Raw genomic sequence first — 27,760 nt, forward strand, 5'->3', positions numbered from 1 at the left:
AAGGGTGCAGAGGACAAACTGTTTTCTTTTTAAATAATTGCAAATTGAATCTGTTCTTTTCCCCTAATTTTCCAAATGAGTAGTTTTAATCTCTTTTTTGTCTTCAGCTGTTAGATGTGGAATCAAATACATCTGTTTTAAAATCAAATTCTGTAACAAGAAGTTCTTTTAATTAGCTTAGTTTAAAATTCGTGTTTGCTCAGTCTTCATTATGTTCAAGTTTTTTAAATGACTGTAAGGAAGTATATAAAAAAAGAGAATCTAGTCATTTTTTATCTTTGAGCTCAGAATCAGTATTTTCAAGCATTGATACTTACTCACCCTTTTCTTTGACTTATTTATTACTTAAAGAAAGGCTGACAGCAAAGCTCAGTCTATAATATGTAAATCCTTGTGGAAAAAATAGTGCCAAAAAACTGTGAAAAAATGGGTCCAGGCAGCTGCGTCACAAGGCTTGACCACTTCGGGCTGGGGTGCCAGGAGATTTGAGACAGATGTTTTCAGACATGCCGCATGCCTAAAACATTTCCAGGGGTCGAGCTACAAATAGTGACTTAATAAGTGCAGAAACAGGAAAAGTATGCAGGAGGACACAAGAGTTTATTCACCCCTAGGTGCACAGCCAGCCTCTTTACATTACATCTGCCTGTCAGGGTTGGCTATTTAAGCTGTCATGCCCTTGGTATTGCTCTTTGTCTGCCTGTGAATAAAGTGCAGCATTGTGATTACTAATCCCACTCCAGTGACTTGACTTTAAATGTGGTTTTGGAGCGGATCCCGGAGTTCTGTTTGCTAAGCTTCCTACTCCTGTTTCAGAGACACCACTGGAGATCTATGAGAGAGAGCACTGCAGACTGCCCTCCTCCTGTAGACCTGTCGCCTTTTTCTCCCCCCCGCCTTTTTTTTTTCCCAAAAACTTTTTGAAGGAAATCAATGGATACCAAAGTGATCTGTTTATTTTTCTTTTTTTCTTTGCCTCCGCTGACAGTGGGAAATCACACTGGTCGCATCAAGGTGGTCTTTACACCCAGCATCTGTAAAGTGACTTGTACCAAAGGCAACTGTCAGAACAACTGTGAGAAGGGAAATACCACCACCCTCATTAGTGAAAATGGCCATGCTGCTGACACTCTGACAGCCACTAACTTCCGAGTAGGTAAGTACCCTGAAACTGTATTTGTCCTTAGCTGTCCTCTCTTGACTAACAGAGGGAGGAGATGCTTTGTTATTAATACCAGTTGTGCATCTGTTAGTCTTTGTTTGGAGGGCTGTGCTGAGTAGGAACCATTGTGTGTTAGACAAGCTTTCTGGTATCCTTCGGAACTGTTCCCAAAAGTTCCTTTTGTGTCATAGAAAAAAAACTCCCATATTTTTCATCTGAATTTTCAGCTGCAGGGCTACAACATGCTAAGCTGAAGCTTTTGGTAAAATTCATCCCTCAGAGTTTGTGTAGGTAAATAGAGAAAATGTCAGATTCCACAAAAAGTTCTGTTTCTTCTTTTTGCTTGTTGAATAGATATCAAATGCACATAAAATCTAGCTAACACAGTGAATCTGTCTTCAAAAAATTGTTCAGGAGTTCCTTAAAACTACAGTCCTTTTTAAAAATACATCAGCTTAAAACTTTTTCTTACTGCTGACAGTAAATCAGATTTCATATTTGTCATTTTTAGAAACTGAAATAATGTTAAGTCCAATTGAAGTTATTGAAGCTAGTAATTTCTCTGTTAATGTTTATTCTTTTTGCTTGCTCAGTAAGAGTATCAGCAGTATGCCAGTCTAAACCCTACAACTGCTTGAGTGTGTTGAAACAAATCCTGAAAGCTATCTAGGATAATGATTGGCATATTTTAAATGTACACTATATGATGTTGGTAGGAGTTTGTGTGCAAGTATCAGTCTTGTAAGCTAAGAGAAATACAGATATATGGATACATACCTAAACACTTTTAAATTTGTTGTTTCACGTTATGATATCCTTAACTGCTCTTGGAAAGTATTATGTTGTTATCCTGAAATACCATAGTATCATTTTCTAAAAAAACTTTTAAAATTAATTGTTTTGCCAGTTTGTACTCAAAGAATGCCAGATATAAACACTGTAATTTTAGTTTCCATCTAGTATAACGTAATGTCAGGCTGGCCAATGCTGCCCTTTTTAAAGTGCACTATATTTCAGCCTCTGAGGGGGGGAAAAGCTATTCCAAATTATTATACTTTTCATCCGGACAGACAATACAAAGAGCAGTTCTCTCTCTTAACACTCCTACTAGACTATCGGACTGTGGGTGAAAGATATTGAAATTAATAACACATTCCTTGATAGTATGCATGTTTGTAAAAATATATATGTTTTGGGCTAATGATAATAAAAAATGTTTTAAAAGAGCAATACAGCACATTTTGGGTTTGTTTATGGTTGTTTTGAGGCATTAAGAAAGAAAAGGATTTTGTAAAGGAATGGTAAATCAAACACTTTAAACTTGTGTTTACTGTCAGTGCAGATTTTTACCAATGTTTTGGCAAGAACCACAGCTAAGGAAGTTTTATGTTTAATTTTCTGACTACTGTGATAGGATAGGGTTTTTCTCCCCCCCTTTCATTTGACCTAATTTTTTATTGAAATTATGAAATGCTGAGAACGGGCAGTCATGTAATTTGTCTGCTATGTAAATCTGTGCTGTAACATGACCTTCTCTCAAATACTTGAAAACTTGGAGAGTGGAAATCGACCTGTGAAGACGTGTTCCACACTTTCCTTCCTGGCCTCAGGCCATGCAGCTTATGATGCACTGTGTACAATAGGCTGCTAGAAATATTCAACAAAAGCAGCTTATAATAGTATTTGATGGAAAGATAGGGGAGCGTTATGTTTAAAAATGTATAAAAACAAGTTGCTACACATGTATAGGGATTTTTAACCTGCCTGTAGCTATCTATCTTCCCTATTACCTTTAAAAGACCAAAAGATTCGCCACCTCTCTAAGTATCGTCATTTTTACAAAAGCGGAATAAGAAAGAAGTCTAAACTGTGACTTCAAGGCTCTCCAGTTAAAAATAAAAATGCTGAGTGAACTTAACTTCTTAATAGCCAGAGAGGACAGATCCTACACCTGTAGACTGAGTTCTTTCACTGATCGCAGATTTTGAGGAGCTTTTGAATCGGGGTTTAAAATACATACTACTGAAATAATTTTTATATCTGTTCACTAACTAGCGCCTCTCATTAGCTTAGGCTTGTCCTGATAGAGATGTCTCCTGATACATAAAGCAGTAGTAGTTTGGGTTTTCTGAGATAATTTATTTTTGTAATATTTTTAACATCTGTATTATGTTTTGCTTGTGCTTTTTGCCTTTAAGTCCCTGTTCTAAACTTGTTTACTTACTGTTTATCCAAAATGCATGGAAATTCTTACTCTGATCATTTGACATTTTAAAAGCGCAACCATGAAACAGAATGTCGTGTCAGAAAATACATACTTAAAGCAGTGAACAGCACTTTTTCAGTATGTTTGTTTTAAAGTATTTGTTCTTTCTAAAGTCAGAAAAGATAAATTCACATGCCCCATTTGGAAAACTAACTTCTATTACTAATAATAGATACCTGCTATGAGTGAGGAAATTAGAAAACTGCTTTAGGTTGTTAGATCTAAATGTATTTCTGTAGCAGGAGCAGCATTCTAGTACACAAGATTGAATTTAGATTCTCTGATGACAGATTGCAGTTAGCCATCGCTTTGCTTTGTTCTTAATAATCCATTCTTTCTAATAATGAACCAGCATAAAATTCTGTGTATATGTTTTAAACTTTGTGCTGAACTTTGTAAACACTTTTTATTTTCAAAGAGATATAAGTTGCAATGCCTGTACTAAAGCTACTCAAGTTTTTCCATGGGTTATTTCAGATTCTTAAAATTCGCTCAGTTTGTCATTTCAGCTGAAACTTGGTACCAGTGAGTCCAGGCAAGGAACAAATCCTGTTTCCTGAAAATTTTATTAGATATGGATAAGCCATTAAAAACAAAAAACCACAACAAGAAACAGATTGGGGGAAATGTAGCTTTTCAGGTAGCTGAGATTTTGGCTGTTCTCATGAAGAGCTCTAGCATTTCAATTGAAGGTGATGAAAGCTTGGTATTTAAAAGCAAGCATCTCCTTGATTGCCAGTCTGCTTCAGTGAAACTTTGGGGTTTTTTGTAGTTTCATTTTGTGAATGGGATATGTTGCACAGTTAAACTAAGCAACCTCAAATATTTCATTGGCTTGAAGAATGAAAGCATTTAATCTGAGTGGAAGCTTCTGCTGAATTGATAATTCCCATTATTCTATTGGATTGATGCATATGCAGTTTGTATGGTATTTCAGTCCTGATATATCTACAGAGGCTTGTAAAACAGGGTCGATACATGTGCATAGGAAAGGATGCATATAGAATAACATATGAGGTTTCTGTCTCATCCACTGTTGAAGTTACTCAGTGATGTGTCCTGTTTCTCCTCTAAATTATTCCACATTCCAAAATATTTATTTTTGAAATGAATTTTCTTTCTGTAAGGAGTGGGAGGACAGCAACTAATTTGTAACTGTAAAATGAAGCAGTAAGGAATTAGGAAATGCCCAAATTAATGTTCTTCGTGCTCTTTAATTTTTTCCCTATTGTGCATATGTATTTAATTATAGATTTACATTCTATTTTTTTCCACAAGATCCCTGCCTCATTCACTGCACAGGAATGGCAGAACTTAGTAAAGGAAGCAGTCATTTAATACTTAGGTTTATATTCACTGTTCATTTGCAGCCCTGCGTCTCATTTAAAGCGGTTCATTCAAACTGTTATAAATGAGAAGTTAAAAAGAGTTGCATGCTATTCAGTGGAAGTGCATATCTTTCTGTAGAAATTTTGTGACTGAGCAGTTGGCATTATCTGTGTCAAACAAGGAAATAGCAGCATTCTGCAGATGAAGGCCAAAGAGAGTTTAAGAATTTTTTCCCAAGAAAGATGGTTGTGGCAGAGGTGGTGATAGAGTTCATGCTCTGCTACTCCCCTTTATGTCACTCTTTGTGAGTGACATCATTATCTCTTTTTTTAACATTCCCTTCCCCTTTTCTTCTGATCTCTTTTCATATAGCCTGCACAGTTGTCCTTTGGTGTGCAGTTGGCTTTGCTGTGCACAACCATAGTTTACTTAGGCCGTTATTGGGGATGAGGGAACATTTTGTTGTGTGCTTTCCCTTGGCAGAAGGGCAAATTTTTAGGAACACTTTGTTTCTTGTTTCATTGAATTTGAGTGAAAGTTAAGTGTTTCTCCTTCAGCTTCACTGGTCTTTGTAGGGAATTGTTGTGAGATTGAGAATGATGTCAGATGTGTGTGTTGTGGCCTACAGTCCATGTGAGCCATTCCTCCTTGTGAGACTAGAAAAGAATGAGAAGATGTTTATCCATCCTCCTTTCTTCTCATCTATAAAAGGTCCATTTGCCTCTGGTCCTATATTAGCATGTTAATAAAGATCCGCCGGACAGTGATGTGGTGTCGTGGTGTCCGAAGTGAAAATGCATCTGGTCCTTCATATTTTGAAGGACTTTCATATTTTGAAGGACCAGATACATTTATTTAATCATAAATTGTAAAACTTTCAGCATGGATCACAGTGACCTGCATATCCTGTACCCTGTTGCAGTAATGCTCAAATTATATTGCTTATTGAATTTTGGCACTTTCCCTGTTGGAATTTTGTATCAAAAAATTTTCCTGTTTTACTGTGTTGACTCTGTACAAACGTTTTTGGATAATTGAGGTTGTCCAGAAGTTTCCCATTATGTATAGACAGAAACTTCCAAGAAGCAGCATAAACATTTTGGTCAAATTTTATTTGGTCTTCTGTTGAAAGTAATGAAAGAAAATTTGACCAATGTATTTTAAAACAGTAAGTTATTCAAAGGGAATTTAGTAAAAAGACTCACTATGTAATAGAATTTCCTATCTAGGAAAGAGTCTAGAGAGCATAATTATTTAGAACTGCGAAAATGTAAAGCAGTTATTTTACAAAAAGTTGATAGAATTTCTGAATTTTATTCAGACATACATGATCATCAATTTCTATCAATGCTGTAGAAGTTAACATTGCTTTTTATTCAAGCACTTCTGGTCTTATAAAAGAATTGTGTTGGTTAAAAATGGCAATGACCTGTAAGCAAGCCAGCACATTTTTATTTTGAGTATGACAGGAAATCCAAGAGCAATGAATGGCGTTTTCTTGCTGCCATTTGCTATGTAATAAAGTTGTTGTTTCTTTGCTCCATGTGATACATACTACACGTATCCTACTACATTTAAGAGGTATTGTAAGGCTACGACATTTGAGGAAGATTTATCAATATTGTTTGGTATGAAAAGGCATTTATTGTAAATAATATTGGAGGGCAAATTTGGTGACATATAAAGGCATATAAAAGACCAACAGCTTGTAGAAGTATTTGTGTAGATTTGTGAGAATTTACAGACTCTTCTGGCAGGTTGTGAGGTGTACGCTGTTCAGTTTTCTACCCATTATATTTTATTCTTTGTTTTGTTGTACTGCGTTTAGTAAGAGTTGCTAGAATGGCAACATGTTAGAAGAGATGCTTTCTTCTCTATTATGAAGTGGTGTTTACTACTTGGTGAATGGTGTCTACCCAGGTATCAGCCTGGGTCGATGACCCATCATGTTTGATCTATGTAATTTCTGCCCCAGCAAAACACTATTCCTATGGCTTCAGCTGAGACTTAGCAGATGTACGTGTAGCTTCTCAAATGGAGGATTTAAAATAGTTGATAACAAATGTAATGCAGAGATTTTTTAATTCCTTTTGGTAACATAACTGAGGAGAATTGATTTTTTTTTTTTTTTGAATGCTTTGGTTTTCAACTTAATTATGTTCCATCAGACATCCTAATTGATGAGGAGCTTATTTCTGGAATAACTGCTTAGCTCAAAAACAGCGTATGATAATTCATAGTCTGTTCTTAGTAGTGTATTCTCTCTGGGTAAGAGTGAAGTGTGACTTTGAAATATCCTTAGGTTTTACACTTGAGCTTGCAATAGTATCATTCTTTAGTAGTTATGATGTAAGAACCTTGCTATTCCCCCGGTATTATCAGTTTAGTCCTTTTACTGTCTCTATAGTAGTACCTTGTAGCCTTATTTGGTAAAAGTTTTGTTTCTACTGTTCATGCAGTAATTATAATTTCTGCTCTGTCAGGCTTTATTGTTTTATGCTCTTTTTGCTGCCAGATGAAATATTTTTTCTTTTAACAGACACTGGCAAACACTTGAAAATTTCAGAATTCTCGGACAGCTTGGTTAAAAGATTAACTTTTTAAACTTTCTGCAACAGTAGTCAAGGAAGTTGGTCAGTCTGTCAGTGTCTCTCTCAGAAAAAAAAAAAAGAAAAGCATCAGAGTTTATTCACTGCTTTACCTGATAATTTGAAGTTTAATCTGTATAAATGATGACCATGCTTGAAATATTTATTCATGCAGCAGCATTGTAACAGCTGTAACAAAATGAAGGCCAAGTATTTTTCCTCCGACACTGGACTGAGTGGCTAAAATAGAAAGAAGGACGAATAACAGTGGAACTATTTTATGAATTGTTTATATCCTCTGCCTTATAGAAGATACTAGGAAAAAGGTATTTCCCAGCCTGAAGAGTCAATGTAAAACAATGTGGGAGGAACCACTTATCATGAGCATCAATTTAACAGATATTCCTTTTTTCCAATTTCCGTTTGTTCTATAAAGTAAATTTGAGCAGACAGAAGAATGAATTCATTTGCTTACAATCCAGGTAGTGTAGTGTAGGCTTTCCTAATCTGAACCACAAGAGGACTAAAGTTCTACCCTGTAATGTAAATGTGTCACTCTTGTAGTCTGAGCAGTGCTCAGGGTTTTAATGCATTTTCAATTATTGGCCACCTATACCCAAATTACAAAGAACAATTATATCTTAAGGATTTTGTTGTTGTGGTTGATACCCACATCTGTTCAGAAGGAATGTTTTCTTTCTCCCAAGTATTTATCAGTACTTGTCATCAACAAATAGTTCTGGTTTCTACCATACAGCTTATAGCATCTGTGAGCTCTTTCTTCATAATCTTAAAATAATTACTCAACTTTGACATCTTTCCCTCTGATTCTAACAGAGACCAGATGCTAATTTAAAGAAAGTACATTGTTCAGCCAGATGATTTTAATGAGGTTGAACTTAGACAAGCCGGTTAGCAACTCATTTCCACTCCCTTGCTCACCTTAAGGACTTCAGACCATCACTGTGAAGCAAAAGTCCATCTGCTCTCAAAGCACTCACCAAACTGTATATTAGAGAGAACACCGTTTTTTGGATGTGCAGTCATAGGAAAAACCACAAATGGAAACGGTACAAAATCCACACCTGCAGCCATTCAAAAACACATGGAGTATGTTTCCCTCAAAGTTAAAGCAAAACAGAACACACAGTTAAAATGCATAATGCTTTATTTTACTGTATATGGTTTTAATTTATAGGGATTAGTTTATGTACATCTGACTTGAAGTACTGTAAGAAGAGAACTAAGAGTGCATTTATTTGAATGATTACATTGTTGCATATTCAAATAAACACACTACCTTGTACAGCTATAATTTTGTTATTACTAAACCAAATGTCTTTGCACGTACCTCACTGAAGATGAAGTATATGCCAACTTCGTCTTAAAAAAGAAGAAAGTTTCCTTTGAATTATGCAAGCACAGAAGAGTCTGACAAATTTCTTTACTGGTTAAAATATGGCATTTATCATGGATAGATTTCTTAGCAAACGGGTTTGTATGTAATGCATCCTTTTGAACATAACACAATCAGAAGGAAGCAAGCAGCTATCACTGCTTTACTAATTGCAGTTTTTCTGTGTTCAGCCTTTCCACTGTATTCTGGGTTTTTTCATTCTACTCCAGATAATTCCTCTGTTTCTGCACAGTGTAGCCTGTATAACTTTCACCTGTCCATTCCGCCTATAATTAGTTCTTAGATTTGAATATCACTGTAATTGAGAGGCCTGTTTTGTAGCCTAGAGGCACAGAGATTTCTGGATCTTTCTTTTGGAACATGAACTGTATCTTCATTACACACACATTTAAATTCTTTGAGTTTTCTATCTATCCATAAAGAATCTGAACTGTTAAGAGGGAACTGTGAACTTTCAACCAGGGATTTACTAATGTGAATCAAGTTGAAGTCCATGGGAATTGTAAACTTTTTTTACAAACCTCTTACAAATTCTCGAGGGATGCCAGTCAATGAATAGAAGGAAAATTGGGTATTTGTTGCTTGCACAGGAAAGGGCTTGAGTTTTAAGAAACCCAGGCACAAACAGTATTTCTCATCTGTATTTTATTCAGCCAAATACTTCATTATTTTGTCATGTTGATTGTATTTTTAGTTTAATTTAAAGATGATAAACTGAGCTATGAAGTCAAATTTTTTTGTATTTGATATTATTCAGGTACTTCACATTTAGGAGAACTTTCAGCAATTTTTCATGTCATAATTTAGGAACACAAGTTCTCTTACTTCTCCCTGAGAGGGACTGCCTCTGTCCATGACCGCGCTGTAGGGCAGCGGTCTCCAAACTTTTTTGATCGCACATCCTTATCAGTAAAAATTTTTTGAGCACGCACCCCCAATATATGTATATTTATTTATTTATAAATTATATACATGTACTATCATATATATGTACATTATAAAACATACACAAAATAAAAATTAAAAATGGATGAGATAAAGATGAAGTAAACTCCATTTTGAAAATTTATTTTATTTATTAATGGTACAAAACATATTTCTTTTCAGCATCCCAGTAGGTTGTCCTGCACACCGCCTGGGGTGAGCACACCCTGCTTTGGAGACCACTGGTATGGGGAACCAAAGGAGACCAGCTTCATAACATAAGCTGTAATACTATCTTCCTGCAGTTAGTATGTGTCCATCATGTATCTCTTACTTATTGTTTGATTATATTAAATTCAGCCTGTTATGTTAGATGCTATATATGTAGGTGCTAGGACACCTTTTTTCAATCTAATCAGAAGTTACATAGGTACAAGAATGCCTGTTACGACAATGGGTGCAAAGGGATTTTTTGTACTTGCACACATTTCAGTGTACAGGGTCAGGTACAACACAGCTTGTCAGTGGGGTTGTACATAGCTCAGGGGAGTTGGGTGCGTGGTTTAATTGCTTGGAACTAAACATGACCAGTCAGAGCGCTGACTGCATTTTAGGTTTACGCAGCTTGCGCAACAATTTATACAGCTATTATGTGTTGTTAAAAGAACCACAATGAGAAGTGTTGAAGTTGTGTGTGTTTTAATGAATTTCCAGCTGTACATTCTCTGCGGAGTAACCTTTATCCTTCCTACTCATTAGAACTGACTCTGCTCCTTTCCTCCTTCAGAACTCCAGGATTTGAGTCTCTTGCTTTTCACTGATCTCCTATGACCTAATTTATTACTCAAACTCTGAATACTATCCTTTCCAATATTCTCATATTGTGTCACCTCCTCAAGGTCAACTCCCTAGAAAACTTTCCAATTTCTTGTGATCTAGCGAGTGCCAGAAAATCTTAGATAGCTTATGTTTTTCATGTTTTTTAACTAGTCCAGGAAGGTCTGGATTATGAGCTATTATTTTTATGTTAATGGGTATCCACTTGAAAGAATCTATTCCTACTTTATTCTTCTTGTGAACTTTTTCACATAAAAATGAGCACTGTGGTAATGTTGCAGTAATCAGAGCGCAGACTCCTGATGTTTGGAAATGATGGAAATTTTTGTAATGACTACAGATTTGGTGGCTTTTCTTTTTCTATTCTAAACATAATTTGGTTATTGAAGGATGTCTTGTGGCATGGGATGCAGTGGATCAAAGTTCATAGACCCTTTGGATCTAAGGTTGGGGGTTCATCCCACTTACCAAATCTTACTGGGGTGCCTGAGTCAGGAGCCTAGCAGTTGGTGATGAAAGTTGCCTTTATGGCAGGATGGCCTGAATGGCCTGCTGTGTGAGCCTCTCTTTACTGACAGAGTGAGAAACCTCGGGTAACAACACTCCTAACTTAGATGGATCGAGAAGGTATAAAAGGTTATATGGGATGAATCTCAGCTTAAACATCTAATATTCTGTTGCCAGAAATGGTAAGGATGCTGATGTCCCTGGCCAGTGTCAGCTTTGCTGCTTCTGTGGTCTTCAGAGCCTGTGCATAACAGAGGCGTGGCCACATCGCTTAAATGTTTCTCAGGACATTTTGCAATTTTGTCTGATGGTAAACAAGTAGTTTGATGTCTAAGAGCAGCTCTTTTCTCTCCCTTACACTGGGTGTTGTTACTTTTTTACTCCATGCAAGAGTCCTGTACATTTTTTGGAAACAGCCTAATAGGAGAATGGTGTCAGAACAGAGGGTCAGCTCAGTGACTTCATCAGATTGTAACAGTGCATGAGTAATAACAGTTTAGTGTCATTACGGTCAAGTTACTCATTAATCCTGTAGTCCTTGAAGGTGGGTAATGCTGCTCACCTGATACCAGGAGGGAAGAGTGCAGCCTGGAAGGATCTTGTAGCAATAAAGATGCTTGTTGTTCGTTGTTATCTGTCCTTCTGCTGAATTCTTGCTCTGTCTGTTGAAAACAGATACATTACAACATTAACTAATACATGTTAGTATTATGCCTGCTCAGGCACACGTATGCTATACAGAAGAGTAAGAGCCTTAAAAACACTGGGAACATAGGAAGAGTTAGTTTTCGTCAGACACCGGGTACCTTGATTTCAGCGTTCCCACTTTGACTATGGCAATTAATAAATTATTCAGGACTGCTTCAAATGATACCTATAAAGTCTTTATATTGCAACATACTATTTTGCAATCTGTTTACATTTTGTATTCTGCAGGAAATTGTTTTAAGAATAATGGTTTTAAAAAAGTGTTGCTAACTTGCTACACTTTCAAACTCAGCCTTCCCTAGAAATTTTATTTCAGTTGCATATGTCTTGCATAAAGAGGAAAATTAATATCAAGACACTGTAGAAATCTGAAAAAATGCCTGGAGTAGCTTTTCTGTATATGTTAGCATCATTATCCAAGGTCTGACACTAGCCATTTGTAATGCATTTATTCCAGATAAACAGCGACTAGTGGTTTTTTTTTTTTTTCCTTAGTATACTAATTCTAGGCCTAACTCTTGTGTTTTACTCAATATGTCAGGATCAGCTCTAATAAAACAAATAGATTCACCAAATATGATCAGGGTAGGAGTGAGTCATCCCTTAACACTCTCTCTGTCCCCTTGCCTCTAAAAATAGTGTCTGAATCGTCTCAGATATTGAGAAGATTAGAAGCAGATTTAGCAAAGACTGAGTGTGAGCATCATGCCTGTCAGTGAGCCAGAATCTTCCTGTCAACCATTTCTCAATTACCATAATTTTTGCTATACCGTTTTTATGTTGAGTAACCACAGCTTTAGGCCTTTTTCCATGACAAAGCATGCCTTTTATTTTTCTGATAGCATTTGAATATTCTAATATTGTTTTTCAGCCATCCCATTCTTTCCACACTGTAACACTTTAATAGTTTTTTGGCATCTGCTCATTTCAGTCACCTACATACAGGCCTACGGTTGCATTTGACATGTCTGAGGATAGCTGGCTTATCACATGAGCTCGGAAGGATGTGATATGAGTCCTATGAGACTCCCATGCCCTTTGGACCCACATTGAGGGATAAGTGAAACACCTGGGGGCATAGCAGATGACTCTTGGTTGACTTGGTGTACACATCTTGAAGTCACTAACATCCAACTCTTCTTCCTGAGGTGTTTTAAAGTACTGAGTTTAAAACTGACGAAGACCTAGGACTAGTACAGTGAAACTATCCTCTGTGTGTTTGTTCTGGATTTCTTGCTGATCATGATGCTCACTCAACAAATTAATATTTCTTTAAAATGTATTGCAGCCTTGTCATTTATGATCTGAACCTGCTCCCCAGTTTTCAGTATCGGGATCTCCCATAGTTGACAATGTAGCCTCCATTAAAGAATGACTGATACTGCACTATTGATATGCTTTTATAATGGAAAAACTGAGACATAGTGGGACAAGCATGTAGACTGAGACAGCTTAAATGTCAGCATCTACATATGACGTGCATGTTGAAACTTATGTTACAGTCAATGGAGATTTAGAAATTTGTTCAACTCTAATACAGACACAGAAAACTAAGGCAATACCTACTTGACAGTTTTTCCTTGGATGGTATCTCACAGCTTTCCATCCCCAGTGAAGACAGCATCTCTCCCCCTTTTTCATAAGTAGACAATTCTTCTTTTCTAGTGTATACCTAATTTGTTACACTTACTGAAGTGAGTTGACACTACCATTAAGTGATGCTAATCACTAGACGGCCTTTCAGCAGCTCAAGTAAAGCCCAGTTACTCATGGAGATAATGATCATCTCAGAAGCTGAGCTTGTACTTACCAGCTGAGTTAGAGAATGAATTTTAAATGGAAAGTTTGATGCTGGGAGATATGAATATGTAAAATGCCTGAAGATGTAGGTGATCTGATTTTGTGATGCTTTCTTCTACTTGCCTTCCTTGGTAATGACCGTATAGTGCTGCATTAAATAGAATCACAGATATTCCTCCAATTAGGCTTTAAGGTATTACATGATTTGTTAAAGCTTGGTGCTGATAGTGGTACATGGAGGAGTTTGAAAGGAACTAGTAAAGTACAGTTTCATTTGAAGACATACATCTTCCAAAATTGTGAGAACAGTGAAAACATTAAGAGAACAGCTAGACTGTATTCTAGCAGTGGGCTTTCTTTTTTTAGTGTTTTCTTTCTGTTTATTTTAAATGTATTTTTCTAGATCTGTAATAGAATTTAAAAAAAAACTGCTGTAGTTCCTGATTTTGGAACTATGTTGTAAACTATAGTGCAAAGAAAATGCATGTTTGTCTATGAAAAAGCATAGAAAGAGTTTATTTTGTAGAATGCTGTGACTGCAGCCTGATAATGGTTATGGCTACAACAGACACATAGTGTATCCGTAAGCTTTTTCTTCACAAATGTAAGCAGCAACTTTAAAATAACTGAACTGGTAAATCATCAATAGCCATAGGCATGATGACAGCTATTGAGCTTCTTTAGTACAATGTTTCTTTTTTATTATTTTTAATATGTGCAGTATGGCATTTCATGGAGTAGGGAGATTGACAGAAGGAGAAAGCTGTTTGGGAATTTTTTTTTTTTTTCTGTTGAGAGGAAGAATCCTTCTGGAGTAAGAGCAATTCCCTAGGATTCTTGGCAGCATATTTTAAAGTGTAAAATCATGCCTGTCCAAATGGCTTTAGTGGCTACTGCTTGCTCTTCTACTCAGTGATTCTCAACTATACTGAATTCAGTCATGAGTTCAAGCTAAGAACAGTGCTTTGAATCCAATCCTCAAAGCTACCTGCATTTTCCTCTGAATTTTCATACACGATTTTTCTTCAGTAAGGTTTCTTTGACAAGAGAAAATTAGAAGTAGAATTGATTAGGAGAAAAAATATGGAAAAGTGTGAAAAGATTGGAATTGCTTTTGGCAGTGTTCAGTCATGATTCAGCAAGGAAGAAGAAAGACACCAACCTGATTTTGTAATGATGAGTGGGACACAGGGGGATCAGTGATGATAAATGGAAGGGGGGAAAATAGTGATAAGTATAAACCAAAAGTTATTAAATATAGAAAGTTGGTAAGGATAGATAAAGAATTCACAGAAAAATATTCCAGGGTAGATATTAAATATTATACGAGAAGAAGCCCAGTAGTGGTACAGGAGATAACATATGACAGACACATTGATAAAATTGTTACTGCTGATAAAATAAAAGCAGAAGGATTCAATAACTGTGTGCTTTGTGTATGGAAACAATCTGTCCAACATACGTGCATCATACAGAAATGCCTGATTACTTTCTGGAATGTTAGCAACTAGAAATACTGGTTAGAGATGGTTTCAAAGTAGATGTAGGTACCATCTAGTACATGAGAGCTGTTAAATTCAAGATAGTGATCTTAATAAAGGGCTGAAAGGATGAAATCTCATGCTTTGTGAGAAGGTTACAATATTCTTTCCTCTTTAGAAATGTAGGTCCATGTTGGATCAACAAAAACTAGATTTCAAAAATATTTATCAATTTCACAGTGTAAGAGATATCTCTAAGTAGCCTTCAGGTTACATTAATGAGCCTTTTAAGTAGAGAAAAAGAGAATCTCATCCTCAACAACATTTAGTCTATCTCAGAAAGGGCCCAGGCATACCATTTTTACAGCATGTCCTTGGAAATTGGCGAACAAATGCTGTGTTACGCTGTTGGCAGGAGTGGAGGCTAAAACTCTCTTCTTAATTGCTCTGCCTGCATTCCTCACACTTAAATACGGGTATTTCATCTGTTCTGTCATAATATGATACAATGAGGGATGTATTTCTAGGACAGTTATCTTCTCCCTAAAGCAATCCATTTTTAAAAGGCCTAGGTTCTCATAATGTTTAGAAGTTTAGGGTGCTCTTTGCAGCAAAAAATCATTCAAAGACTCATGTATCCTTGTTAGTAGTTTCTGGATAAAGAAGTTTTATATAAAAGGAAGGTGCGTACATCTGTATGTGGCGCGTACACAGATCACCTTACTCTGGGATTTTTAGAGGCAGCCTGCTGCTTTGGTCTTCCTGACAAGAGTCGAATGTGGTTGCACTTGGGTTAGAGCGGAGTAAAGACAGTTGTCGTTACTTGAATGTGATTCGTTCTCTTGCTAAAGAATTCCGTATTAGTTGAGTTCATCCTTGGACTCTGATGTTTGCTTACATCTTTAATGTTAATAGTCTTGAAATATTAAGTGCGCTCAACTGCAAACCAATGAAATGACCCCTGCAATGCAGCTTAGCCTGAATATTATTTTGGGGGAGGTGGAGATGTTAATAATAAGTGATTATATATAATTCCTGAGAGATGTCATCATTCTGCATTTATCCCTAGTGTTGTGTGGGGTTTTTTTATAATTTTAACAGTGCAAATGTAAGAAAAACAATTTACCTACAGAAAATAACATTTACATGCAGAAAAGATTGTTTGTATTTTGGAAGTGTTAAACTTGTTTCAGGACTGTTCTTTGTGCCTAACTCTTGATTTTCTTTCAGACTTTTTTTTTTTTTTAAAATGTGCATGATCCAGACAGGCTTGTTTATTTTGGCAATAATTTGGTTTCCTTGTTTGGATAAATAGCAGTACTTATGATCCCATTCCCAAGTGGGGCTGCATTACTTTGTTAAATATCCCTTGGTAATAATAGTTTAAAAATATAAGACAAATTCTAATGAAGTCAGCGACCATGTTAATTCACCATAGCTGAGAACCCAGTTTAGTAGCTGCATATTTTTTCTTATCATACCATTAGGTTTGAGCTAGGTTCCTGTTTGAAATTTTTCCCTGCAGTTGCAGTTGCAGATCTTGTTTCTTTCCAGAGGAAACATCTGGAGTGCCTTCAGTGTCATGTTCAGCCTTTTAGGATGATTTCTATTGATGTATTGCAGCATTCAGAGTAAAAATTTGTTTGATAAGATCCTTGTTATAGTATTTACACATCTACTGATATGCGGTATGAAGGTGACGGTGTAGGAGACCACATTCGAGATAGTTCCTCTGTATCACTTTCTAGTCAGAAGTCTGGTATAATGGAACATGCCACCTTGAATGACATAAAGTAGCTTTTTGCCACTTGTGAACATTTTTAGTTGTTTTATTTCTTTCTCACTGAACAAATATGAATGTTAATGCACCCACTGAAATGACTACTGCATTTTTTCTCAAGTAGGTTTTTTTCACAAGAATTAAGACTTGGGAGTTCATATGTGAAGGAACATGTATAACAGCTTTGAATATATTATGTTGATGGTAATTATAACTACAGAAGTACAGAATAAGGAGAAGCAAAATCTTGGGACCGTATAAACAAACTAGATTTTGGTGTTCTTGTTCACAAATGGTATCCGTGAAGTCTGATAACAGCTTCTGATAATAAAGAAATGTACTTCAGCAGGGACGTTCTTTTGAAGTACACCCCTTACCTATACTATTCTATTGTCTGTTATTCCTACTAATTTACACTTATTCGTTGTAAAAATATTACGTTTAAATTCATGCCATTTGGGGGGAATCTGTATTTGTGTAAGCTAATTTAAAACTAATTAAGCTAGTAGTAAACTAAATGAAACTATTTACTAGAGAGATTTCTATGACACCTCTTTCGTGTTTTTTACTTTGTATCTTTTTGGTGTACCCAACTGAGAAAATGTGCACTGTTCTACCCACCTTTCCTGCACTGATTTTCCAGCAACACTCTCACTTTTATAAGCATCTTTCAGAATATAATTGCATGTTATTATGCATATTACAGGGTATTAATCTACCTGATTTCATGCCTTATACTTAAGCCGTTGTTTATGCACAAGATTGCATTCAACAAAGGAAACCAGAGGAGAGGCTCATAACATTTTCCCCTTCTTGTTGAATACTAGAGATTTCATTAAAAAGTGCTGTGATGGGGAGGCTCATCCCCCACGCCATACTGCCATTTGTCATATACCCAGACTCCTCTTTCAGCAGTAGCAGAGAGTAGCCATTTCTACAGGGTTGCTTGTGTCTGGAACCAAATCTGGTGCTGTCCTCACTGTTTGGATCAGCGAATAGCAGTGGTACGTAGCAAGCGATTTGTGGGTGGTAACTAGGCTATTCACATCAGCAGGGCATCACTTTCCTGTTTTCAGTGGTGAGCAGAAAAGAGCATTTTTTCGTCTGCTGTTGGAGCTCTCGCCATCAGATTTACTTTTAAAAATTGTGTTTGGTTGTTGCATAGAATGTTTCTCTTAAAAGTTTTCAAAATACAAATATTAGGATAAATTCAGGGGTGAATGTAGGGGTGTTATACTATTAAATCAAGGCCACTTAAAGCTTCTTTTCTGTTCTCCCTCTGCTTCCCAAAGCACAAGTTTGTAATATCAAGATTCTCTTAATCTTACTTTAAAAAATAAACTAATTATTTGGTTACTTAACTTGCAATTTTTTATATAACACCTCTGAATTACAACCAGGAATCTGAAGAGAAAACCGTTTAGGATGAAGTAGTTAGAAAATTCAGGGACAAAAAGAAAGACATGGCAAAAAAAATAAGTAGGGGAATAGGGAAGAGTCTAAACTGGAGGACAGCATTGTTATTGTAGCTCATACCTCTGTGCCTTTTGTGGGTTACTGTTAGAGTTTTTGCAATTAGAAAGTAGAAATAAGTTTGGAGCGATTGCGCAGATCTATATGTAGCACCTCTGCGTTTCAATTTTTACCTAAAATGTATGGTGTTTAGAGGCACTACGTTACAAAAATGTTCTATATGGCAGTGCTTCCCCTCAGTAAATGCCATCTCTTCTTTCCTATGAAAAATTGTGTTTCGTAGATCTGTGTGCTAGTCCCTGCACTTTCTGTATGCATAGTAACAGCATGGAAGAAAGATGCCCAAACAGCTCTGGGGCATGTAGTAATGCTGGATAACTGTGTAGTACTCAGAGACAAAATTAATCTGCTGATTCGCGTTGCATCCAGTGGAAATACTGTAATCTAATGAGCAGTTTAAGGTTTTCCTTGGAGAGCTTGTTGATGTAATTGAATAGTGCTTACGCTTGAATAGTTGATAGCGTGTAAGTAGAAAAGGCAAAGAGTGATGAGGGAAAGCGAGACAGAAACTCACATGTTCCCTGAGGTGTAAAAGAAAAGGCATTTGGAGAGTCAGATGAGGAACATTTCAAAACCCATCTTCATTTTCTTCAACACTGGTTACAGGAAGGGAGTTTTTATCCATCCTAAGGGCTTGTTTGGGTAAGCATGGGCTGCTTTTTAAGGATTAGGAGGATTTAGGTGCTTGGAATTTGTTTTGTTACACATTATTTTGATTAAATGAAAACATTCGGACTTGATTAAATTGGTTTTTCTGGAGCTGTTCAAGGTTGTTGGAGTATCTTGAAAACAAATTAGATGATGTAATTACATGGACAAACTGTATATCAGTGGTTTCCTAGCTTCTTTGTTGATGATTTCATGCCCTATTCTTTTGTCTCCAACCCATAGCTGTGGCAGCTTTACCGGGATTCACGTTGCAAATGTTCTCCTTTTTCTACGCATTCAGCCTTTCAGAGACTCCCTGTGGGGGCATCTTGACACACCTTCTCTGCTTGGCTCATTTTGAACAGCGATACCCACCAAGCTGTCCCAGGCTGGAGAGAATTGAGGCCTTTGGATGCCAGAGAAATCAAAACTTGTTATTGCCAATTAATTGCCCAACGATGAGAAGAATACTTAAAATATTTGTTATTCCTTAAACCTGTCTCTACATTTCTAAAGGATGGTTGTTTATTTATATTAAGAAATCGTTAAATTTGTTCAATCATATGTTGGCTTAAGAGACAGTTGAGAGACTTGGCTTACAGCAGATCTGAATGAAGAATTTGTTGCCTTTCTTAGGTCCATTAATACTTTTTTTGTTTTGTTTGTAAGATACCCACATGTGAACTGAAATTTCTTGTCGTCTTGTGCAGACCTATCTCCACATTTTTATCAGGCTCCGAGCAGCTAGAGGATTTCACACCATAATGGATATTTTTATTTCTGGGTTTTTTTTTTTTTTTTTCCTTTTCAGAGGAAATGGCAACAGCCCAGTGAGAATCAAGCTCCGGTGTGCCCTTTGTCTGAATGCCAGTTGTGAACATATGTGCAAACCCAGTATCTTCTAATGGTCTCTCCCAGCACATGGGTCTGGGTTTTGTCAGGAGTGTCCCCTATGCCTCTGGCAGCATTCAGCCATTCTGTTTGTTTAAGTTCTTTAACCTCAATGACGAAACAAAATAAAGCAAAAACTTTCATTAGAAGTTGAGCTGTTCAAACATACCCTGGCTTTATATCCTGTTCCTATCTTAAGTGGTTCTTTCCCCAGGGCTCTTTGGTCTTTGTTAGCCTGAGATTCCCAGAGCCTTGTCGAGGAAAAGTAGCGTTTCCTTCCTCTGGCTTTTCAGAGGCTTACCCCGCTTCAGCTCACTTTTCTCAAATGGTCTGTGTGTAATTCCAGCTCTGGTGAAGTTGTGTGCCTGTGATTTCCAGCACCAGTGTCATAATCAAATGTCGCCCTTTCTCCTGGCCATAAACTGCCTGAGGAAACATCACAGTTAGTGTGTGTGTGTGTGCTTGTTATACCTATTTAAAATTATGAGATATTTTATTTCAACATGTTTCATTCTTAATTTTTTGTGGTTTGTTTTGGTTTTTTTTAAGTTCTCATAATGTTTGCCATTTGAGATTATCAAGTTTTCAGTTCAACCTGGCGATCACGTCCTATTTGTTTTTACATGGCTGAGTATAACTTAAAATTGTGTATTTCAGAATTTTAAATTTTTTTCTTACAGAATTTTATATTCTCAGAATAGGTTTAATGTATTCTCGTTTAAAGTTCATTCCTCATATGTTAGGCCAAACCTTCGAGAGATGTAAATCAATATATCTGTATATAAGTCAGTTGACTGAGTGATTTGCCTCACAGGATAATGTGGGCAGCTTGGAATTTTTTTTCCTGTTTGTCGTGGTTTAACCTGGCAGGCAGCCAAATACCATGCAGCCACTCACTCACTCCGCCCCCCCCCCAACCCCGCAGTGGGATGGGGAGAGAATCGGAAGGGGAAGAGTGAGAAAAATTTGTGGGCTGACGTAAAGAAAGTTTAATAGAACAGAAAAGGGAAAATAATAATGATAATGATAGAATATACAAAATGAGTGATGCACAATGCAATTGCTCACCACCCGCGCTGACCGATAACCAAGTAGCGATGGCTACTGCCTGGATCACGCCTACCATTCATATACTGAGCATGATGTCACATGGTATGGAATACTCCATTAGCCAGCTGGGCTGGCTGTCCTGATGATGTTCCCTCCCATCTTGTGTACCTAGCTCAGTCAGTAGGCATGGGAGCTGTCCTTGGACTAGGAGGGTACTTAGCAACAACTGAAAACATCAGTGTGTTATCAACATTCTCCTCATACTAAATCCAAAACACAGCACTAGAAGAGATTTAACCCTATTCCAGCCAAAACCAGGACACTGTTACATGTAAATACTGAGAAATTAAACATTCTTCATTATTTACCTCATACTAGACCTTTCAGTGGCATTTGTTTGCCCTTACTTGCACAAGTTATTTATGTGAATATCCACAGCAAACAGTTATGAAAAGGGACATGAATGAACTCTTTTCTATCGGTATCTTCTTTCCCAGTATTTTTAACACAAACTTTTGTTTGCTTGAAAGCAAAGCTTTTCATGTGCCCGTTCGTTACTCAGCGGGCTCCTGCAGGAGAGGAAAGCCTGAAGAGCGCCCTGTAATGCAGAGATACCCGCGTGACATGGCCTTCCAGACACTGACTGCTTTATAGGAACAGAAGCTCGGAAGAAAGTAATTTATTTTGGTGGAAATATTGGGTACATTTATATTGTTTAAAAGCTGTATTTTGCACATTACCTTGTAGCCTTGAGGCCGGAGAGGGCAGGAAGAAAACCTGTGGGATAGACTTCTTGCACTGAAGGAATTCCTCAGTGAGACTATTTCTGTTTGCCTTTGTTTCACTGTACTTCTTTCAAACACCAAATTGCTGTCCCCTTAAGGCTACTTTACACTATTTCATTGTGTGATGTTACTTTTGCAGGAAAACAACCTTAGCTTTCAACCTTGCTCAGGCAGATCTTTACAAGTACCTAAAATTCTTTTATGTTGTCACTGTTGAAGTAAACCTGCTCGTTTGTGGCTGCTCAGGAAGAAATGGTACCAGAGAGAGAGATAGCTGTCATGCTTTAATTACTGCTGGGGTCAAAAATCCTTCATTTTGCCCCTAAGTAACAGCCGTTCTGTAAGGATGTCTTTTATACACTCAGATAAAGTCCCAACAGCATTGGGACCCAAAAAAGCGAGGCCTGCGCTGGCATGGACAGTCTTCCGGAGTCAGCTAGGCCTTTTAGCACAGTGCTACAGCTTGAAGTACTTTCAGTCAGTTTATATGAAATGAAAAAATGAGATAAGATGAGGAAAATATTAAATATACATTTGCAGAGTGGAAAAACAATTCTGGCTGTTTACATTTGTGCGTGGACCTATCTGGTGATCAGGCAGCACTGTTCCGGAACCTGTCAGCACAATGTAAGGGTGCTCTGTGACGAGCTGGGTTGACTGCGCTGTTTCTTGAGCCCTCTTCCTCGGCCAAGTGAGTTACACAGCTGGGCTGGAACTCTTTGGGCTGCTGAATGTCCTACTTTGTCTTCTTGTGAAGACAACACACAGGTTCCTTTTCCAATACTGACGTTTTATGGTATTAATAATAGCAATAGGCTGCAGTTGTCCAGAGATTACACCACTTGGAATAATAAGCACTAGGTTCCTAATTACCTTGCGTTATCTACAGTTTCTCATTTTTATTGTAATGCAATACAGACTGAGCAATACCAATCCAGCAAAATGCCGTAATTACGGTAAAGTCTAGATTTTTATTTATTTATTTTTACAGTCAGAATCTTATCTTAAAGCTGACAAATGGATACTCTGTGCTATTTCTCCAAAACTCTTGGATTTCTGAACAAATTACCTTAGTTTGTCTTGAACAAAAATGTACGTTTTTTTTCCTGTTGTTTTTACATCATTTAGTTCTTGAAAATGTTGACAGCTCAGCTAGATTATGGTTGATTATAAAGTCCCACATCATATTTTTAGAAAGTGCTGAACCATGCCTCTTACTGTTTGTAACTCCGAGTTAAGAAGTATTTTTCATTTGATGTTGACATTTTTCATGTTTCATCTGATAATTTATATTGCTGTAAATGTGAAAGTATAGCTGGCACAGAAGTAATTACTCTTGTCTTTATATTGGAGTTAAAATATTTTAACACTTTGAAATTTGTCACTGAAATTATTTGAGTAGAATCTCTTGATATTTTTATGATCTTCATGGGTGGGTATACAAATTAGCTTCTTTCATTTGAGAGATACATGTTAAGCAAAAATCTAGATACTCAGTAAGACATGGTTTTCCAGAGAACAGCCAAGACTTACAGTGAAAATGGAAAATTTATCCCCAGTATTGTCTACTTTCCAGTGAGTTTTTCCCCAGTCTTCCAGGGAAGCGTAGGTAGCCCAGGATTTTCAGAAATGGGAGGCTGACTAAATAAAAATACCTGTACTGAAGTGAGAATAAAAGGTGCAGCCAGGCACCATATTAATTTAGCATCTTGCTTAATAGCATAATGAACTAAAATAGCTGGGATTTCTAAGGGAAGAATGTGCTTGCCATGTTTGTCATGGAGAGAAGATGCAAACCAGGCAGAGGTCGCAAAGAGGGGAAGGGAAGTGGTTCTACCACAAGGCAATTAAAAGCGCATGTCAGATGGGTAGTCAGAAGAACTACCCATCTTCAGATGTCAGAAGAACAAAGGGCCCCCAGCCCTATTCCTTTCCCCCTTGACTTCTGTGGGATATGTGGTCAGATAATACTAAAGCTAAAGGCATTAACAAATTTTTCTTTCTGTTTTCATTTCAGTTATTTGCCACCTTCCATGCATGAATGGAGGCCAGTGCAGTTCTAGAGATAAATGCCAGTGCCCTCCTAATTACACTGGTAAACTTTGTCAGATCCCTGTGCAGACGGCCAATACTCCAAAACTGTACCATCACCCACAACAGGTGAACAAGGCTGTAGGATCACAAATTATCCACTCTACTCATACTTTACCACTGACGATGTCAGGACAGCAAGGTGTAAAAGGTAACTTTTTTCTTGATAGATTTTTTTTTTTTTCCTTTGGAGTTGATTTTATTAACTAATTTTGGGTATCCAACCAGTAATGATAGTGATCTGTCTACATAGTTTGAATTTTGACACCACAACTTGAATCGTGAGCTCACCAGAATGACTGGGAAGTATTTTGCTCAATGACTGAAATAATAAGAAATAACAGTGCTATTGAAAAGAGTTTATATGTAAAAGTACTTTGCTTTTCGGTGGAATTTAATGCAGATTGCAGAGTCAAAGGATAATGGAGGGGGCTTCCTCCAGGAGTGTAGACCTGTTCAAAAAGAGGATGATTGTGGCTGAACAGAGTCCATAAATTGCAGTATACCTAGATAGAAAGTTGCGGGTGATTCCATGGTTACTAGTGGAGGGAAGAGACGATGCTTTTCAACATAAAATTTAAATCTAACGTAAAACTAAAAATACAATCCCTGTTTATCTTTGTTGTGTCATTTGGTAAAATCCTGTAAGTTAATTTTGTGGTGAACTTTTTAATGTAGACAGGCCATGATATGATTCAGAGAAATAGAACGTTCTTTTCAGGTCATGTAACAGTATCATAGAAAAAAATGGTAAGGATTTTCTACTGCTAATGCTGTGAAGAAGGCAGAGGATAAGAAACAAGAAAAGCTGTGGTGTTCATCAAATTTTGCCCAAAGAAAGTTCAGTCAGCTTCACGTTTCCTAATACTTTTTTGTAAGGTGACAAATTCTGATGACTTTGAAGAGCAGTGTTGAATTCGTTTCCTGTGTGTTCTATGACTCTAGGTAGCATTTTATCTGGGTGAGATCCTGTCCATATGGAAAGACACCTGCGATTCGGTTTCACAACATATGAGTTAGTGTGAATTTTGTTTGTTTGTTTGAATTGCCAGATTGATTTTTTTTTTTCTTTTTTTTTCTTTTTTCTCTTGTCAAGGGTAATTTTACAATTACCTCTCCAAGATTGCTGGATACCTCTGCATAAAAACAAAATATATGGGGGAAAGATGTGAGGAGGCACAGTTGTTGGCAGCTAGTTCCTGAATAACTTTGCTAAAAGAGGCCAAACTGTTTATGTAGTTGTGATAAATATAATCTAAAGTTGTAATTTTGTGTTCAGGCAGGGACATAGCTGTGAAGGAAGTGTTGACAGTATCTTTCTGGAAACACAATATTTTATAAATGCTTTTAGGTATCTGCTCCATCTTTTCAATGGATTTGTTCTCTAGGGACTGATACACAGTCCATTGGGCAATAGTTTCCACTGACAAGTTGGAGTGTTAGTCCCTAAAGCTCCCCACAACTTTTCTGACTCTTTAAAAAAAAAAAAGCGGGGGGGGGGAGAGAAGGGAGGAGTGAGAGAATAACAGAATATAGTTATCTAAACATTTAGCAGAGCAGAAATTTATTTCTGTGACTATTTAATTCCAGAGCAAATTACTTTAGACAATATGGTGGACCATAAAAAAATTATTTTTAAGACATAGTTGTTTTTCAGTTTTAGAGTTGTTGTCTTAGAAGACACAATAGGTTTCTCATTGCTAAAGAGTCTGACCTCTTGATTTTTTTTTTTTTTTTTCCTGCCCCTCAAGTCCTCATCAGAACCATCAGCAGCCACAATGCCTTTTCTTCCCATTCCATGCCCAAATGAGGATGTTGGATTGTGGAGAGAGGAATGTTTCATTTCTTTCAAGGAAAGAATGAAACAATTCATCCTGAAATGGCTAGCAGAAGTAAAATTAATCAGCACATCTAGGCAGTGACCCAAGACCTGGAGAGGATTGTGGTGATAATACTACACAGGAGGGATCAGCCTAAATTTGATGTTTTCAGCATCTGAACATCTCTAGGTGGATTGATAGATTAAAGCAGAGCAATTCAGTGCTTTCTTTTGAGGGCTAATTTATTCTTTAGATTTATCAGTTGGAGAAACTAGTTGAAGGGATCTTTCTTCATACATAAAAGTGTATGATAGTAAGTTGGGGTGAGTTTTGTTCTTTTCACAGCCAGACTATGCTGTCTTGTCCTGCCCTGCAAAACTGGTCTAATAGCCTCAGAAGGGCCTTACTGCTTCTCCTAGTAACACTGAATCTTTTCCTTGGGGGTTTACCCGTAACAGAACTCATGTAGCATAAATTTTGCTTGAAGGTTGTTTTCCGCTACAGGCAAGATCTGAAGAGCCATTAAGGCCCTGCAGCCATATTTTGCTGACTTTCTACTACCTTATTCCTGGTGTTTCTATCTGCAATAAATTGAAGATTTTCATAAATGAAACAGGGCAGAGTGCTGGGCAGAGTAAAAATAAGTTTGTTTCTTCTAAGGAATTCCTATGTGACACCAATTAATACTGAAAATGTGCCTAGAGAAATGAAAATAATGTGAAAAACCAAAAGTAATTTCTACAAAATAATAAAATTTTGAAGCAGCTAAAATAAATGAAATATACTTCCTGGGAAGTGGAGCTGTGAGACTGAAATTTGTAAATAAGAACTGAAAATGCCTAATCAAGTTCCAAAGAACTGTCTGGCCTCCTGGAGGCAAGGATCAATTCAGAAGACTCAACAATCCAGTATGCGTTATGGAGAAAGTATGTCAAATGATATTTGTTGGTTCTTGATGTTTGGATGGGGTGTTAGATCTAATGGATTGGCTGGCTTTGAGTAGTCTGTGCAGTACTTGCTGATGAGAGAGACCCAGCCAGACACAGCAAATGCTAACTTTGTTATGCAGCTTACAAACTGTAAAACTTTTTACACACCTCTGCTCCCTGCCCCTCCCCAATAATAATTTGAGTTACATGTTTAAAGGGCATTTTGCGTTTCAATGAAAAGAAGCTTGAGGGTCATAAATAGTTCTGTGCACGTTAAGTTGACTGGAGTGGCTGAATCTATATACCCAGACTTAAAACTACAACTGTATTTAAAAACAGAAGTATCTGAAAAACATTTCCTCCCTCTTTATCTGCCAAATCCTGAATTCAAAGTTCAGTGAAGGGAGTGGTGGTTTTAGATGGTTGAGATGCTGGCAAGTGTTGCAGGGGCAAACTCAGTACTTGGCAGGTATATAAAGGTGAAGGGATGAAATCTGAAGCTTTTTCTGTGTTCCGGAGCAAGATGATGGATCTGAAAAAGAAAATAAAGCTTACTATATATCCAAAAATAACCCAGTGGAGTTTGAATTCTGGAACTTTGAATGGGATTCTTATTACACAGTATGACCACAAATATTAATGTCATACCAGCCAATTTGGACATCCATGTTTATGTAGCAGTTTTTACAATGCTATAATGTCATTCTTTCCTGTGTGAAGAGTTTTCATTTTCTGCTTTGTAAATGAGACTCTATGCATTCTTTCAGCCTTCTCTCTAACCCCCAAATTTGGGCTTTGTTTATATTTTGGTCATTTCAAGGCACTCTATAAAAATTGTAATGTATAAAAAAGAGATGTCTTAGAGGTGCCTAAGGTCTCTTTTTTGACATATTTTATTACCAATTTTTTAATGTGTTTTTCCTTCAATTATTTTAGTGAAGTTCCCTCCTAACATAGTGAATATCCATGTGAAACATCCCCCTGAAGCCTCAGTTCAGATCCATCAAGTTTCAAGAATTGACAGCACATCAACAGGACAAAAAGCGAAAGCACCTCAGCCAGGACATCCACAGGTCTCTTACCAAGGTCTTCCGTATCAGAAGACCCAGAAAGGACATACTACTTACACAAATCAACAACCCATTCCTCATATGTTTCCTGTTTCAGTTAAAACTCAGCTTGGGCGCTGCTTCCAGGAGACTATTGGGACACAG

The 27,760-nt window shown here is 37.0% G+C and overlaps 1 protein-coding gene across 1 annotated transcript; it reads left to right on the forward strand.

Annotated features, from left to right (window-relative positions):
* Positions 1-614: 614 nt before the first annotated feature.
* On the forward strand, positions 615-27,760 carry LOC104080114 (latent-transforming growth factor beta-binding protein 1-like; the record flags this gene model as incomplete). The annotated part of the gene is made up of 3 exons (XM_009582388.1): positions 615-1,156; positions 23,724-23,948; positions 27,483-27,760. Coding segments are annotated over exons 1-3 (726 nt in total), but the record flags the coding sequence as incomplete, so codon positions are not given.

This window comes from Fulmarus glacialis, unplaced genomic scaffold (assembly GCF_000690835.1).
Source record: "Fulmarus glacialis isolate BGI_N327 unplaced genomic scaffold, ASM69083v1 scaffold12387, whole genome shotgun sequence".
Classification (NCBI taxonomy): domain Eukaryota; kingdom Metazoa; phylum Chordata; class Aves; order Procellariiformes; family Procellariidae; genus Fulmarus; species Fulmarus glacialis.